The 17923-nt window shown below is 44.0% G+C and overlaps 1 protein-coding gene across 2 annotated transcripts in view; it reads right to left on the bottom strand.

The window, feature by feature from the left end:
• ANO2 (anoctamin 2) overlaps positions 1-17923 on the bottom strand; it is a gene marked incomplete at both ends in the record, with an annotated part of 335860 nt that overhangs the window by 268791 nt on the left and 49146 nt on the right. For both annotated transcript variants that reach the window (XM_080706316.1, XM_080706315.1), the window contains one exon: positions 580-678. In XM_080706316.1, the coding sequence (XP_080562442.1) occupies positions 580-678 (99 nt within the window). The remainder of the gene's footprint in view (positions 1-579; positions 679-17923) is intronic.

Below are 17923 nucleotides of genomic sequence, written 5' to 3' on the forward strand. Positions count from 1 at the left end.
GAGAACCTCATTCCACACCAGTCAACTGGGTCAAAGTCCCAGAGGTGGGACACTGGTATGAACACAGGAATAACACTTCCTGGATGATATTAATCAGCTCGCTTGGTTAAGAACCTCCTGTTTTATGGAAAAGATAAGTGAAAAGCCACCATCACACAATTTTCAGTAGAATCTTATCTCCACAGTGAGTTTGATGCTGTTTTCCCTGAACACAGACGGCCCTCCCAGTTGACATGGCTTGCTGTCTGCTCTCATTGCAGTGCTAACTCTAGAGAAGTGCCTGGTAATTCTGAGGCCCCAAGAAAATCAGGAACAGAGGCATAACAGAAACAAGGAAGATGGAGCAGGCCAATGCTTTTCAGGAAGCTTAGCCCAGGCAGTGCTCTGGGGTGGAAGGATTTCTCTCGTCCCCAACTCTTCCCCATTTCACTCACCTTAGGGCCGCATACTTAGGGTCCCCAGGGACGTGAGTGTTATTTCAGTTCCGCAAAACCCACATCCCACCTGGCCCTATTCCTCAACTATTTGCATCCATCCAGCCCTCGAAAGGCCCAGAACCCAGGAGAAACATGGTCATACTTTCTTGGTGGGAACTTTGATCTTCAAGAATTCTGCCTCTCTGGCCAGCACCTGCCACGGGGCGTGAATCCGGACAAAGACGGATCCCTGGCTTTTACTCTGCAAGACACAAAGAAAGAAGAAATGGAAACACTTGTAAGGACATAGCTTAAATTCCTACTCCCCAACTCTAGAAGCCCAGACTAGTTCCTTCAATTCCTCATTTTTGTTTCTCTTAAATTTCACTAGGAACCAATTCTTTCCTGCCCATACCCAATTCATCCATTTTGTTTCAGAAATGCTCTCAACAGCCACAGGTTAGCCATGTGTGGTGGTGCATGGTTGTCATCCTAGTATTTGGAGGCTGAAACAGGAGGATCACAGGTTTGAGACCAGCCTCAGCAACTTAGCAAGATTTTCAGCAACCTACCAAGACTGTTTCAAATTTTTAAAAAAGGGATGGGAGTGTAACTGGGTTCAATGCCCCTGGGTTCAATCCCTAATACCACAAAGGAACAAACAAACAAACAGGGTAGTGTTCCAAAAGTGTGGTTCTTAGGAGTTTGGGACTTCTAAGAAAAAGACAAAAAAGAAAAGTCAAAACAATTTTGTTCACAGATCTGAACTGTAAGCAATTCTGACTTTCACAGAAATCTCACTACTCTCTTAATAAAAACCGGTCAGTGCACTGCTGCTAGTATTCAGCCAACAGCCTGAAATTTGTCTCCATCCACATGTTTTCCTTGTTCGCTGTGCAAGTTTGTTTTCTGTTCTACTATTGTGTTCTGTTATAGTCCAAAATCACAAAAGAGGCCCGCCCATGCCTGTGCGTGGTGATAGGAACAGTAACGCAAACGGTGCAACTCTAAATAACATCACAATCGCAGCTCACGAACAGGGCTCCAGTATGAACACAGAACCTGAATCTAGGTCCCAAGACAAGTGACTGTGTTGTGCGCTGAAGCCACTCAAAACTGAAAAGAAACGGAAAGCAAAAACAGTGGAATTCTAGAATTTTAGGTTTTATTGACTGAGCAGTCCATCTGGCTTGGGTTGCTGTGCCTATTATAAGTATTTGTCAGATTACAACAGGGATTCAGCCTCATGTTCAAATAAACCTTGATATTTTCCCAAGCAAATACACACAGAGAAAAACTGCTTTCTGATATTAATTTAACTAATTCCATCACTAAAGAATTAGGACAAAAACTGAGTAGGAAAATCTTGAAACATCCCATTATTAGTGAGACACTTCTAAAACTATCTATCTGCGGAAATTAATCACAAATATTGTGTCCAGAGAGAATATGGCGCAAAGGATAGCACATTCTTTCTTGGACTATAGGAAATCAACATAAAGTCCACAGGGGACCATAAGGAGACCCTGGAGAACTGGCCAATGTATCACTTGCCTTAGGATAAAGCCACTGGGGGACAGAATGGGAATCAGGTCCTAGCCAGTATGCTTCACAGAGAGGTGCTGCTGGTGGTTCCATTTACCCCTGAACACTCATGCTCCTGGAGAAAGAAGGTTTTATTGAATTATTGGGTACTTGTGATGCAGAATGTGTGGTGGTGAGTTTCAAGAAGGTACCAACTCTGTACAATAAACATAAGCAGGTGTTCTTTTTGAAAATCAGTCCCTGGCTTCATTACACAGACCAGTTTTTGTTCAACAATAATGCTCCCCAGATCTCAGTTTAGTGTTGATGATTATAGCGGAAACTGTTAACTCACAGCCAGGAGCCAAAGAAACTGATGGTGCGTTGAACACTACTTTCCCCACCAAAGGACACTGACTATGAAGGTACATATGTTTTTAAAAGATGGTGATAAAACCATATTTTAGGGCACTCAGAATGCAAATGAAGGCTATGTCGATTATGTTTAAATGTTGGCTCCAAAATACATATGCTCAGTAATTCAAACATCCTGAATCTAACCCCACTCCAGGGATGACAGCTCACAATCAATAAGGTGAAAGAATGAAAAATAAACAAGGATCCCACAAGAAGATTTAACCATGGTGTGAAAGGCTCGCATAGTCTAAAGTCTGCAAATAATGACAATAATTACAATGCTTATTTATTGAGTGTGTGTGATGTGACTGAACAGAGCCAGGTGGTTATATGGCTTAATACATATGGCATTTCCAACCATGCTATCTGTAAGACTGTAAACTGTATATTACAGTCGAGGAAACCAAGTCAGGGGATATTTAAATGACTGTCCCAGAGTTACACAGAGAGTGTGATCAAAGTACTTTTTGAATGCAGACAGCTTTTCTTCTACCTGTTGTTTGTTTGGGGGTTTTTTTCTTTCCTTGGAGAGAGACATTCCATATTCCTAGAAATAGTTAAAACCCAAATCCAAGGGTTGAAAGAGAATACAAACACTTGGTTTTACAGACTGTAATCCAATCAAAGGGTAGATAAAGAATCTGAGTGGCGGCCTAAGATGAAACACTCAACCTTCTGCCTTCCAAGTGTGGTGTTGTTCTGACAAAATACCCGAGGGTCTCTGGCAAGAAACCTCCCTGATTTCAATGTCCACCTTTGGCTGAAATATCCAGGACTCTGAGACAGGGTCATCAATCATGGGCTGCTTTTCTAACTGTAATTTAAGCTCCTGTGATTCAATACAAATTAAAGGATAAGAAAAGGAGCCATCTACAAAGCTGACCTGGAGGCCTGGCTCTCTATCACCACCCCAGAAATATTGTTTTTGGTGAAAGATGCCCAACGGTATCATCTCTTTCACAAAAATGAAATCAAGACATCATTAATTTTAATATATTACATTTTGTCTTCATTTCTTAATTGGGATGAATGTCTTTTTAACGTGGTCTAGACTTGGTGGTTTGGGTGGGTGCCAAATGTCCAGTAAGTGAGTGCAGATGTTCAAAGTTTGAGGGAGGCTGGGAGAGCAAGGGTCAAATTCCATGGCCTCGGTGGCAGACAGCTGGATGTCCCCTGACAGCCATTCTCATATCTGCATTTTTAACTGAGCAGATGGCTATGTAAAATGAAGAGTACACCTCCCTCGCAGAGAGGTATTTCTATAACAGTAATTTCTGGCCAGGTGGACATCCAGAGCAGCTTCTGGTAACCTTCTTCAATGACAGCAAGTAGATACCTTTGTTCCCTTCGTCTTCTTCCCTCCTCTTAATTTGCTGCTGCTTGGAACATGGGGACAAGTATCATAGACCCTGAGGTCAAAAATCAGGCCAGCAACAGCAAAGTGTGAAGAGAAAAGCTCTGTTTGACTCCACGGAGTGCTGTAGCAGCCCCATGCCACCGCCTAGATTTTTATGTGAAAGGTAAAATTCTACCTTGGGTAGCCATTATGATTTGAGAAGCTCTTTCCACTGCGCTTAAGTTTATCCTCCATGGGAAATTGTTTCCCAGTGCAGGGACATTCATTTTCTTCAGCAAATCATGCTGCTTCCCCATTTTCCCCAAATAGAAGTTGTTTGACATGAAAATAAAAGCTGGAATGCAGTTTTGCGGTGCTAACATCTGGTCATCGTGTTCCTTTCGGGTCATGCAATATTGTCACCTTCTTATAAAAAGAAAAACATCAGAGCCCGAGTGAAATCCTAGCTGGTGTGACTGGTTACATCTCAAGAAACAAAAATAAATGCATGAAAAGTCGTGAGCAGGACCGTCACCAAATGCAGCCTTGTTGTTTTGTTTGGGTTTATTGTTGTTGTTTTACTAACCCAAGATCTAAAATTGGAGGTTAATGTGTATCGAGGTTAAAAAAAAAAAAAAAAAGAATGTTCCTTGTTCTCTAGGCCTAGCTGGTGTCTTTTCTTTTCTGTTTCTGGATTTTGAGGGTTTTTCAGGCATAGCAAAGATGGCATAGGAAAACAGAAAGAGCTTGGGGCTTCCAATTCAGAGAGATGAAAATTTGAATCCTGGATTTTATACCCGTGGAACTTGAGCCAGTCCCTTAACCAAATGAGCCTCAGTGTTGTTTGGTTTGGTTTTGTCTGAACAAGAAGAAGAATGAGAAGCATCACAATTTTGTTGTAAGGGTTAGATAAAATGGGTGAAGTTCCTGCTGATGTGCCTGCAAAGGGCGCTACTAAGGTGACTAGCTCTATCTAGCTGCAAGGACTGCCTCTTGGCTGCAGGGACAGCAGGGGATTCTTCTTCTGTATTCCTCAAGCACCTAGTGCAGCACTACATGGGTTCACAGCAGCCTCGCTGGGGAAACCCAGTTCTTGTTAGATTAAAATCATGAGTGAATAATCCTCGTTCCTTTATCGCCTTACCCTTTTTAAAATTATCGACAGGATTGCCCAAATATCCTGTGTATGTGCCCCAAAGTAATTCACAGACTTTAACCACAATGCATTTCCAGAATCGTAGGACAAGGTCAGAAAACATCATTTTATGAACTTGACATCATGAAACTTGACATCAAACGTAAGAGATCAGAGGATATGACCCATCTCTAAAAGAGGCTTTATAGATAAATAATATATATCATGGAGAGGCTCCCAAATCTTATCAAGTAACTAAGATTTAAGTTCATCTAAAATGAGCTGTAACTATAATTTGGTTCTGGCCAGCAGAAAAGGAGAAATCAGAACACAAACATTTATGCAGGAACACTCAAGCAGGCCCATCCGTGACACACAGCTATTCCAGGGATGAGAAATGTGGTTTTACATTTTATGACAAGGCAGAAAATTTCTCCAGCTCAACTGGAATGTACCACAAGACTGTGCAATGCCTTTCACCAGAATTCCATTTTCCCAAAGCTCTACAAAATCTGTTTCTCCAGTTCTTGGTATCAGAGAGAGGTATCCAAGGAGAGGTTATGAGCACTCTGATCAAAGGAAATGAGTCCTCGTCAGCCATACTAGCGATTGAACCCAGGGCCATTCTGCCTCTGAGTTACACTCCAGCCCTATTTTACATTTTATCTTAAAACGAGGTCTCACTAAGTTGCAGAGGGCCTTGCTTATTTACTGAGGTTGTCCTCCAACCTACAATCCTCCTGTCTCCATCTCCTAAGTATTGGGATTATAGCCATATGCCACCACACCCTGGCTACAGTTGCCAACTTAAAAAAAAAAAAAGTTGCACTAGGAATTAAACCCAGGGACATTCTACCTCTGAGCTACACTCTCATCCCTATTTTTATTTTATTTTGAAACAGGGTCTCACTGATATATTTTTTACAAACATACCCCAGAAAGTAGTTGGTGACCCCTTTGGCCAACAGAATTAAATCTAATTCAGTTCTGAGAAAATAATTCAATTACCATTAAGAATCGTTTCTGAATATTTCTCTCATGCCAACAACTGAAGTCACTCAAGTATCCACCTGATCATGAGTGTAGAAAGACCAGAGAGGGCTTCTCCATTCCCATGGAGAGGCCATGGTAGCCCCAAGACCTCTCTGCATTTTCAGATCCCTGCTCCCCATCCTGGGGGCATTAACATTAGCACACTGGTGCTCATGAAATCCAACCTAAACTGAATTAAAACTGTATATGCCTGAAATCTTTCTGCCTTACAAGCTTATCAGGATTTTTATAACATTTAGGAGAAGAATCAGGGATAGTCTAAAAAATAAAAGATATTTCCAATGTAAAAGGAGGCTTTTTGTATCTTTATTTGTCAAGCAACAGAGTGCTATGATACCATTCAACATCACTGTGCTGACAGCTCGGGGCTGAGCCAGCTTATGGACATGGAAACGTTTCAGAGGAACAAATGGGTCTGGCCACAGGACTCTGGAGCTGGAGCGACCGCCAAGGACACCAGCATCCCTCCAGAACAACAAGTGCAGCCCAGAGCCCTCGGGCTGGTGTGCTCAGTCATGGACCTAGAGCTAAGAGGCAGCAACACCAGGAATGGGACCCAGGTTGCCTGGCCCCAGGGTCCATCCACATTGCCCATGTGGGACAAGCAATCCTGCAGCCCTCACTTCACAAGAGGTTAGGTAGCTAAAGGGTGGAGGAATGAGGCTGGAGGGGGGGAGGACTTCCACCCCTGGCCTTCTCTCTCCAACAGCGCTCCAGCCGCTGCTCCAGGCTCCTGGTGAGATTATACTGATTGTTTATGTCTTGTTGTTGTTATCCAGAGATTGCCTGTGGCTTCACAAGACCACGTCTTCCCTCTAGAGAGCAAGAGTGAATGGGAGGCAGCCCTGGCCAAACACTGGAAACCGATACTCTGTGAGCCTCCTTCCCCACAGTCCTGCCAAGCCACCTCAACGCTGACCCCAGAGGCCTCAGTGTACTCCGGTCCCAGCCCTGCTGTGAGCCGAGAACATCAGCTGCAGCACATCTCGGTCTAAGAAACGGGTTTGTCAGAGGAAGGGCGGGGAGAGGAACATGTAGGCAATGCAGGGGACAAAGGGGGGACTCGGGGACTCCTCTTAGATATCACCAACCTCAGCTGGGATCAAAAGGATCATAGGCACATGGTCCTACAGTGAGGGTGAGCGAGTCCCCAGGGAGCCCCATACCCCAGGATCACCGTGGTCGACATCCCTGCAGCTATCAAGCAGCTCTCATCATGATGAAGCTGGGAGGAGTGTGGAGTGGTCTTGAGACAGAAGAATCTGCCATCTGAGCAGGCCTAACCACTGCTCTGGAGGAGAACCACCAACATCTATCTGTGTTACTGCCCAAACTTCACTGCAACTTTCAGGAACTTCCAATTTGTGATCAGAGACCTCCCAGAGATACCACAAGTTGGCATTAAGCACAGGGAGGAAGGTTGAAAACCTGCTCCTGGTGGTCTTGTGAGAGGAAGAAAATCATCTCTCCAACCCTGCCAGACCAAAGTGAGGGTGGTCAATGATCAGCAAAGGCAGAAAGAAGGTCCAGTGCCCACTGAGCCCTGTCCCAGACCCATAGAAGCCTGGCAGCATGGCCCTTCTTACTAAAAGAGCTTCTCCTAGTCCCCAACCAAAGACTGGGACAACCCAGGCACTGTTCCTTTGAAATAGAAACTTAGCCACTCTTGGCAAATTTCTGTGCTTCAAATTGGAGAGGTACCCAGATTGTCTCTGGGCCTGTCACCACAGTCTCTGCTCTGGGTCAGGCTATCACTGCCCTCCAAAGAAGAGCCTCTGTTAGAGTCAGATATAGAATGTCCCCTAAAGAGCTTTTAAATGGGTGGTAGGAGATGATGTGATTGAATCATGAGGGCTGTGATCTCATCAGCAGATAAATCCACTGTAATGAACTTACTGGGTGGTAACCTAGGCAGGTGGGGAGTAGCTGAGGAAGGTGGGTCCCTGGGGTACGGCTTAGGGGTGGTGCTTGTGTCTTTGAATCCGCTTGCTTGCTTGCTCTGCTTCCAGCCTCCTTGGTGTGAGGACCAGAGCCTCCCTCTCCCTCTCCCCCTCTCTCTGCTTCCCGACACCGCGTCCTGAGCTCCAGACCCCAGCCTCACATGGACTGAATCCAGAATCTTCAAGAAACTGTGAGCAAATAAATCTTCCTTTCTTTAAGGTATATAGTCAGGCTTTGGGATTATGGCAACAAGGATACTATCTAATACAACCATCCAGGAGCCACTGCTCCAAGTCCAGCTAAAGATGAAGCAGCAAGGAGCAACCCAGGAAACAGGAGTCAGAGCCTACTCCCCACTTAACCCCTGAACTGCAGGGGACCCCCAAGTAGATCTGCACAGCCAGCCAGCAACAGAGTACAGTGAAGTGTTCTCTGGACTTCATTCGACTTCATAAATCCCACAGCTGGAAGAAATGGAGAATAACTTTCACCATACAAGGTAGGCCATGGGAAGGCCAAGCAGAGGAAGGACCTGGCCTTGGGCCTCAGCTCTGCCATGCACCGGCTGCAAAAGGTTCAACAAGCCACCACATTTCTCTGAGACTGAGAAGCAATGTTAGAATAGTAGTAATGGTCGATAATAACACCACTTGGAAGAGAGAAGGAAAAATGACAAAAAGACATGGGGAAATGCTGGGGGTGGCAATGTGTTCATTATCTTGACTGTGGTGATGGGGTCCTAGGAATATCTCTTTGTCAAAACTCAACAGACCAGATACTTCGCATATCTGTAGTTTACTATACATCAGTTATACCTCAATAACATTAAAGCAGAAAAATGTACAAAAATTTAAGGCAATGCCACAATTTCCCACATTTTTTATTAAAAATATTATCTTTTAGCCTGGCATGGTGGTGCATGACTATAATCCCAGTACTAGGAAGGCTCTGATGGGAAGATCTCAGGTTCGAGGTGATTTAATAAGACATAGTTTCAAAATAAAAAACAAAAAGGGCTGGGGGGTATAGCTTTGGGATAGAGTGTCCCTTGATTCAATCCCCAGTACCAAAATAATATACTTTTTATTAAACTATACTATGTTAAATAAACATATTCACTCAAGATGTATTGCAAACTATATAAATGATTTGTTTTAATTAATAAATATTCAGAAATGAAAGTAATTCCATGCTATCTCTGAATCAGAGGAAATTATATATGTCTAAGCATTTTGTAAATTATAAAGTACCTATATAAAATGGTGTACATATAATTGAATTTTTAAAGAGTAAGCTTTGGGCAGCCACTGGCAAATCTCTACCTTGGTATTGGAAGTGTACAGGTGCCCATGCCCCTTGGTCTCTATAAGAATCCCACTGTACAGAAAAATCACATCTGAGCCCACTGAGGCAAAATAGCCTCTTACACGTAACTGAACAGTACTAAGTGAGACTGAGTGGTGACACACACCTGTAATCCCAGTATTTGGAAGATTGACACAGGAGGATCACAGGTTTGAGGTTAGACTCAGCAACTTAGCAACACACTCAGCAACTTACTGAGACCCTGTTTCAAAATAAAAAGGGCTGGGATGTAGCTCAGAGGTATAATGTCCCTGAGTTCAATGAGAGAAGGAGGGAGGGAGGGGGAGGGAGAGAGAGAGAATGAATTGATGAATTATTTAATTAATATGTTTCTCCTGGAAGTTTGCAATGCAAAAATTAAGCCTACTCAGAACCAAGTAGCCAGAGATAAATTGTCTACCAAAATTAAAGCGAGTTTAAGAATCTACAATCCCTGAAGATACTGGAAGAAAGGACAGGGCCACTCCCCACACTTGGGCAGGCCAGTAGACAGACAACTGGGCTTTGGGCACACAGGACCAGTCCCAAAGAGAAGAGAAAAGGTCATAGACAAACCAGGAGGAGAATGCTGCCCTTTCCTCTTTGTCACAGTTGACCTGAGAGTGGAATCAGAAGCTGCAGACTCCAAGCTCTCAGCAATGTGTGGGCCTCCTGCTCACCCCCACCAAGATGCTGAGAGCACTTTGCTGCCCGGGGAGTGCAAGGCAGATAAGAGTGGTGGTCCAAGGGCCTCTCAGCTGCAAATTGAGAGAGACTCAGGTGACAAACAGGTCTGGTTGGTCTGAGACAGTCCTGCTTTATTTCTCATGCCTCATCATCCCATCTGAATTGGCATTTCAGCGAGGAGATTGAGAACTGTCTCCAACTAGAGAATAAATTACAGGGTCACTGATGAGCACCACCAAGTTCAATAGTCATCAAACCTGTGGACAGGAATGCCCATTGTCTCCTTCATGATCTTTATTTCTTCAACCAACATAAAGCAATGCTCCACTCAGAAAAAGACATTTCCAGGCACTTAAAAGCCCACCTGATTGCCTCTAAAAGCCCCTCTCGCTAATGTCTATCCCAACTCAAAACCTACATGATTCTTTGATTTTCCTACTTTCTCTTCTCAAGGCAATTTTATAAAACCTTCATGTTATCAGTAACTAACTCCCCACCCCAATATTGTGTCCCACTCCTCTCCCCACCCCATGACTCGCTTCTCCCCTAAGGATTATCTCCACTTTTTTACTATGAGTCAATCATCCTAATGTATTTCAATTCAACACATATTTATTGGGTAGTAACCATGTGCTCAGAATTGTGCTAAGAGTTAAGGACACACAAAAGAAACATAAGTCTTTATATTAACACACGGTCTCTTATTAATCTCTTTGAAAACCAGATAAATGATATGTAACACAAGAGACAGATGAATAACATCATGCCTGGGTTGATTAATGTCAACCCAGGACAACCAATGGACGGTCGTTTGTTTCTTTGTCTCCCCTTTCACCTATCAATAGTTGCCAGATTTTTCTCATCTTCCGGAATCCCCACCATATGTTTCTAGTAGAATCAATCCCACCAACAACTCCAAGGATAGTCCCAAATAGCTTGAAAAATTAGCATATTCATACCCCTGGCCACAGTGATTGGTTCTAGGATATGCTTGTCATGTAGTCAAAACCAAGGACATATTGGCCAGGGTTTCTGGGGAAAGTGGCTTTCTCTTTCTGTCAGACTCCGGGAGAATAATGACAATCAAGTCACTCCATCAAGAGAAGTCCTGAGTCAGCCAAAGGTTCATTGAGTAAACGAGGATGAAGTGGACCATGAAAAGGTTAATCAGGAAGATAGAGAAAGTCATGAGTCTGGGAAGGGGGGTATCATTGAGATGCTGGGTCAAGCCTCACCAGACCTGTTTATGGCTTTCTGGTTGTGTGAGTTTATAAATTCCCTTTGTTGTTTGAACCAATTTGAGCTGTTCTTCTTTCAGTGTAACCAAGGGTTCTGGACTGCAGGAGCCAATGTGAAGCAGGAGAGGAAACCTCTGCTGTACTTTGAATGCTTTATGATGGAATTTGTGTATGCAAAGAGGGGTGTGGATGACTCAGAAAAAGAAAGGATAGGATGAGGAAAGACTCAACAGGAAAGAGACACAGCATATGAAGCCCAGCCTGCCAGATGCATGGGGACCCCAGGATGCCAAGGGCTGGGATGCGAGTTGGGATGGTCATACTGTGCACAAGGAGCTGCTGCCCACAAACCTCACAAGAGTGAACTTGATGGATCACCCCACCCAGATTCATTATATTTTCAACAAGATCAGAGAGGGCCCTTAACCAAGGATCCCTTGAGGAAATGCCTTCCTCCTTTCTCAGTGGACCTCAACTTAGGAACTCCCACTGCTCTCCAGTGAGACCAACAAATACAATCGGGGGTCCTGCCTGTTCATCTGTTCTGGGGTTGGTCTAGGCTGTGGTCAAACAGAATAAAGAACAAGTGGGCTGTGACTTTCTCTGGGTCAGAGAAGACAGTCTGCTGAAGATGGGGTTCTGGCCTTTCTCTGAGAGGCCATTAATCCTTCACAACAGAGATTTGAAATAGAGAGGCAGGGTCAACTTTGAACACATACCAAAAAAAATTTACAGCCTTGCATCAAACTGGTTTCATTAGCTTCAGATACAAACTTTCACCAGCTAAAGAACACTTTCCTCAAACCAAATATTCCAAGAAGCTTCCTGGGTGAGCTTTAGAGGGATACTGCTGCACCTGCACCACCCTTATGCCTTGACATGGCTTCCATGGTGCAGGCCTCAAGAGCTGAATCATCCCCCTTAGAAATGGGTAGAGGTACTACTGCAATCAGCAGTCTCACTACTATAATCCAAACACCAGATACACACGAAACCTAGAGGAAAGAAGTCTATTTGCTTACAGATCTGAAGATTTCAATGTATGTGTGTGGGTGTATAAATATAAAGAGACAGATATATAGATATGAAAACTGATTTGCATACAGATCTAGAGATTTCAATATATCTACTTCTATATCTATATTGAGAGAGTCTATTTTACTCTAGGTGTCAAGCCGTTTGCTAGAGCTATAGGACCTTAGGGCATGAGAGTGGGGAATGGAGAGAAAGCAAAAGGTCAGAGAGAGCCAGAGGGCCAGAGCCAGATGCTGCAACTGGGCAGGGCTGGGACACATGCACACACACCACAGAGTGCCCAACCATGACCCCAGGGACATACCTTGAGACATGGTAGCCTCCAGGGCATGACACTGGGGAAGGGGGCCTTTCAATTCCACTAACACTTAGTGGATAAGGGAAGGGCATCAAACATACTTGAGCATACCAGAAAGCCCCACACAAGGAAAAATTCCCCTTTCTAAGATATATGGCATTCCACTGAAATTCAGCACCCCGGGGCTCAGGGAGTTGAGGTTGAAAGCACTGTGCTTCCCTGCAGATCCATCAGGCCTGGCACTAATCCCGGTGTTCACAATGACCATACTAGTTCCCTGTCCGCCGCCCCACCAGCTGGGCTTTGAGAGATACAAAGGTACAGAAGAAAGAAAATGGTTTATGAATAAAGGCTACTGAACTAGTGGTAATCTAGATCTTGGATCTAATATGGATGAACTGATCAGAAACACTCAGGAAAAGACCTGTTACTACAATGAAAAGACAAAGTGGAATAATTTTGTGGGCTTCCCACACTATTCAGATCAGCCCACCTTCCCAGAGTGCCGTGAAAATAACCCATTAGCCTTCAGTGGTTTGTATGCCAGGGGCCAGGGCAGTGGTGTACAGAAGCAGGAAGAGGTCAGAGAGGTCCAGCTTAAAACCCCCATTCTCATTCTTCCTCCCTCTGTGACTATATCGGTAACATAACCTTTCTGAGTTTCAGTTTCTCTTTTGGTACAATTAAAAGAAATATAATCAGAAGTCTCAATGCCTTCACATAGCATTTTTGAAGACCATTGGTAATACCAGAAGGTCCCCTTAACACAATGCCTGGCACATAATAGGTGAACGATGCTAATAATAATTAGATTTTGCAGATGGTGTCCTTTGGCCAGAGGAATTTGAATTAAGGAGATTTGCGCAATCCAGTTCCAAGATTCTTTTCTTTTTTCCCCCAGAAAAACCTGGCTCCTGGGGCATTTTTCCCCTATATGAGGTAAGAGGCCAGTTTGGAACATGTCCCCACTACACAGCCAAAACAGGCCCTTCCACAGCCACGACTCTGCACACACGGCTGTGGAGACCGCCGGCACTCTGGTCTGGAAGAGGGGGTGTTCATCAACTATACTAATTAAATCTGCAGATGATAACAAACTGGACGGTGTTGCAAACAGCACCAGAGAGGATGGGGAAATAAATGAGAAGGGACCTGGGGGAGTTTAGAAAATATGGGACAGGAAATAACAAAATGAGACTCGATACAGAAGAATGCAAGAAGCTCCATCTGTGCAGGGCGGGGGGATCAGAAACACTGACAGCGGAGGGGCCGGAGGAGCTGGAAACAGATGAAGAGAATGAGGGCATGGGGACCAATGGATGAAAAGTGGCAAAGGAAAATGTGGGCAAGAGGAAAGCAAGAAGTGGGGGCTAAGAAGCCTGGAGGCAAGAGCACTTTGAGAATGTGCTGGCCGTGGGGGGCTGCTCCCCGAGACCCCAGCAGGGCCCCTCAGCATCGCCCAAGGCTGGCTTCCAGGCTACCCTCCACTGAGGTCTTGCCCAAGTTGCATCTCCTGCAAGAAGCCCTTCTGACCGCCCAGAGCAAGCTCTTCCCCGTCTATCTCATCTGCAATACCATCTTTTCACACATGACTCCCTCCTCTCGGGCTCCAGGGGACAAAGATTCAGCTCTGCAACTCAACATGTCCCTCTCGGCATCCAATCCAGCACTAAGTCCAGGGTAGACATTAAATAAAAGTGAGCACTGACATCATCTCAACCAACATGACAAAGAAGTGCTCCCTCCAACCCCAGATAGGTCCAAAGTACATACGAGGCCTCTCTGGCATTATCCCTGGGCTCTCGCAATGCCCAGTATGTGGGATCCCTGAATCCAGAAGAGGTGGTCTAGTTAGCCCTTATTCAGGCCAGAACGTGAAACAGAGGTCACTCTGAGTCCAGGGCAAAGGGGACGACTAGCAAGTTAGGGGAGAGAGACAGAGAGGGCGAATGCATGCCTTTCGTGATGATAGCTCCTCCAGCTTAGCCTTGGTACAGAGGAAAGTTTTTCAAGGCGGCAGAAGTCTCCCTGAGACCCAGCGGAGAGCCTCATTAACAATGACCATGAAAAATAATTGGGAGATTAGATATAACTCGTGTGCAGGGAACTTGGATAAGGTTCACCCTGGAGAGAATTCTAATAACTGCCTTGGGCCCCTAGTCAAATCAAGCTCCTCTGAAGAAAGGCGAGAGTCTCCTGGTAAATCCAAGAAAAACATATTTCTCAATAAACGTGTGCTATTTCACAGATGAAGAAAGTAAATACCAAAAGCGTGCTCCGAAGCTCAGCCTACTTTGGTACCGGGGATAAAAGGTGGGGGCAAGGGGGGAGAAAGCCAACTCTGCTGACCCAGGGATATACTTTCTCTGCAGAGCAGATTCATTATATCCCAAGCTAACAGGACACATCACGTTTCTCAGAAGTCTTTAGTAAAAGAAAGGCCCACCATCTTTCCTACCCCTCTGGACCCACACACTGCTCCAGTGGTACTCGCCTCTCTGGGGCCGTGGGGAAGGTAAGAGATGAACTGATAACCTGCTGAGGCCAGCTCTGCTACTCCTTGTCTGTGGTACCTTGGGAATGACATACCTAAGCCTTCTTGGCTTTTTATAGGTAAGATTTCTGCTTACCTCTAAGATGACAGGGTCGAACTCTGAACGCTACCCCCACACTCACTAAATGTCCTTTGATTTTGCGAAGGGCAAGAATTCTCTCCACATCACAGCCTGAAGAACTAGCCTTTCAGTCATTCTGCTGCAAATATAATATAATAAGCCACAGCTTCCTGGGAGGACCCTGGAGTGAGCCAGTGCAGAGGCAGAGAGATTCTCAGAAAGAACTGAATTTCTTGTCTTCTTTCTACAAGAATGCTTTCCTTGAAAGAAACTAAGATCCTCTACTTAGGATGAAACAGCTCTGCTGAATGAGAAACGCAGCAGATGCCAGATACCAAATACTAGTACTTATTTGTTAGTCTAACCAAAGTGGCCACGTGCAGCTGTAAAAGTCACGCACCACACAAAGGTACTATGTACAAGAGCACCAACTAGAGAGATTTTTTTAATTTAATACTATACTCACCAGGACAGTGTGCTAGAAGATGACATTGAAAATGTCTTGATGACTTTAACAGAATCAGCACATCAAGATAATTGTTTTCTTTTATTCTTTTATTCTTTATTTTGAAACATGGTCTCACTGAGTTGCAAAGGGCCTCACTAAGTAGTTGAGGCTGTCGGCGAACTGTGATCCTCCTGTCTCAGCCTCCCGAATGCTGGGATTACAAGTGTGCGCCACCATACCCGATTGATGATTTTTTTAATAATTTTTTTCAAAAGCATCTTGAAGAGGGGAGATCTTTTTAAAATAAACTTTATTGCACTTATTTATTTACTTAAATAATATTATTATTTTATCATTTGCAGCATTGCAGAATTGAGCCCAGAGCTTCAGACATGTTAGGCAAGGACTGTATCACTAAACTATATCCCTAGTCTCCAATTTTATTTCATTTATCTTTGTGCAAACTGTGGATAGAACCCAAAGATGTTCTGCCCCTAATCTACACCTGTAGTCCAAATTTATTTGTTATTTTAAAGCAGAGTCTTGCTAAGTTATCGAAGAGCGGCAATAAAATGCATAAGCCTCCTGTCTCAGCCATTCCTGTACTGGGATTAAGGGTGTGGGCCACAACACCCAGCTGTAGAATTCGATTTCTGCTAGTAAACTAGTACTTATAACCTATAATTTTAAAGTACATACTGCACTGATAGCCTCTGACTCGAGGGGAACGGGAACTGAGAACATAATTTACCTTTTACTTCTGATGCATGAAATCTCATAGCTAACATAAAATACATGATTCGGCATCCTTATATCTCTGCTCAACCATTTCTAGAGTCCATTAATTAAACTCTGGCAACCAAGTTAGGCACAGTGGCAAATGACTGTAATCCTAATGACACCAGATGCTGAAGCAGGAAGATTTCGAGTTGGAGACCAGCTTGGGAGACTGAGGGGACCCTGTATCGAATAAATTTTTAAAAGGGGTGGGTGTAGCCAGGCATTGTGGCACACACCTGTAATCCCAGTACTTGGGAGGCTGAGACAGAAGGATGGTATGTTCAAGACCAGCCTCAGTAACCTAGCAAGACCCTGTTTCAAAATTTAAAAAAATAGCCAGGCATGGTGGCACATGCTTGTAATCCCAGCATTCAGGAGGCTGAGACCAGAGGATCGCGGTTTGTGGACAGCCTCAGCTACTTAGTGAGGCATTCCATAACTTAGTGAGACCCTGTTTTAAAATAAAGAATAAAAAAACGGCAGGAGGTGTAGTTCGGAGGTCGAATGTCCCTGAGTTTCATCCCCAGACCCAAGAAAAAAAAATAATGATAATAATAAATAATAATAATAAATAATAAAGCTAGCATGGTGCTACACTTTGTTTCTAAGTAAAGAATAAAATATAGGGCTGGGGGTATAGCTCAGAAGTAGAATGGTCCTGGGTTACATCAGCAGTATATCTATCTCTCTCTCTCTCTCTCTCTCTCTCTCTCTCTCTCTCTCACACACACACACACACACACACACACACACACACACACACACACAGCCAGGCATGGTGGTGCACACTTGTAATCCCAGTACTTAGGAGGCTCAGACAGGAGGATTGTAGGTTTGTGGCCAGCCTCAGCAACTTGTAAGGCCCTCCACAACTTAGTGAGACCATGTTACAAAATAAAGAATAGCATAGGTATAGCTTGGAGGTAGAATGACCCTGGGTTCAAGCCCCTGTGTCAAAAAACAAACAAATTAATTAATTAAAACATACAAAAAATAAAAGGACTGGGGGTATAGCTCATAGGCAGAATACTCCTTGGTTCAAGCTATAAAGAAGAACAAAATCACGTCATTCACAAGAAGATGAAAGACCTGGAGAATATTATGTTAAGTGAGATCAGCCAAGCACAGAAAGAGAAGGGACATATGTTTTCTCTGATATGCCCAAACTAGGGATTATTAGGGATACCAGAGGGACTCCAGATAATGGAGGGGAAACCTCAGCAAAGGTAGAATGGAAGGATAGGAGAGGAAGAAGGCTGAGGTTGATTAATGGAGGAGCTATATCCGAATATGTGTAAAAGTATGAATGTAGCATGGTCAACCTGGACACTCACTGTTGGGAGGGGGAAGGGGAAGCGGGGAGGGGAGGGCAACAAGCACAGTCTGAATGTATGCCATTTTCAATACGATCCTCATAAAAATAAAAAAATTAATTAAAAATAAAAAAATAAAGGTAAATGAATACTAAAGGAAAAAATACAATCCCTAGCTGGGGAGAAAAATGCACATACAGCACTAGGGGTAGAGCTCAGTTAGAATGCTCAGTAGCAATAAATAAATAAATAAATAAATAAATAAATAAATAAATAAACTTTTGTAACCAATCAAATCAACCAAAAAGGCAGAATTTCTGGCAAGGAACAGTAACATGTCAGC

This window comes from Muscardinus avellanarius (genome assembly GCF_963383645.1).
Source record: "Muscardinus avellanarius genome assembly, chromosome: 11".
Classification (NCBI taxonomy): Eukaryota; Metazoa; Chordata; class Mammalia; order Rodentia; family Gliridae; genus Muscardinus; species Muscardinus avellanarius.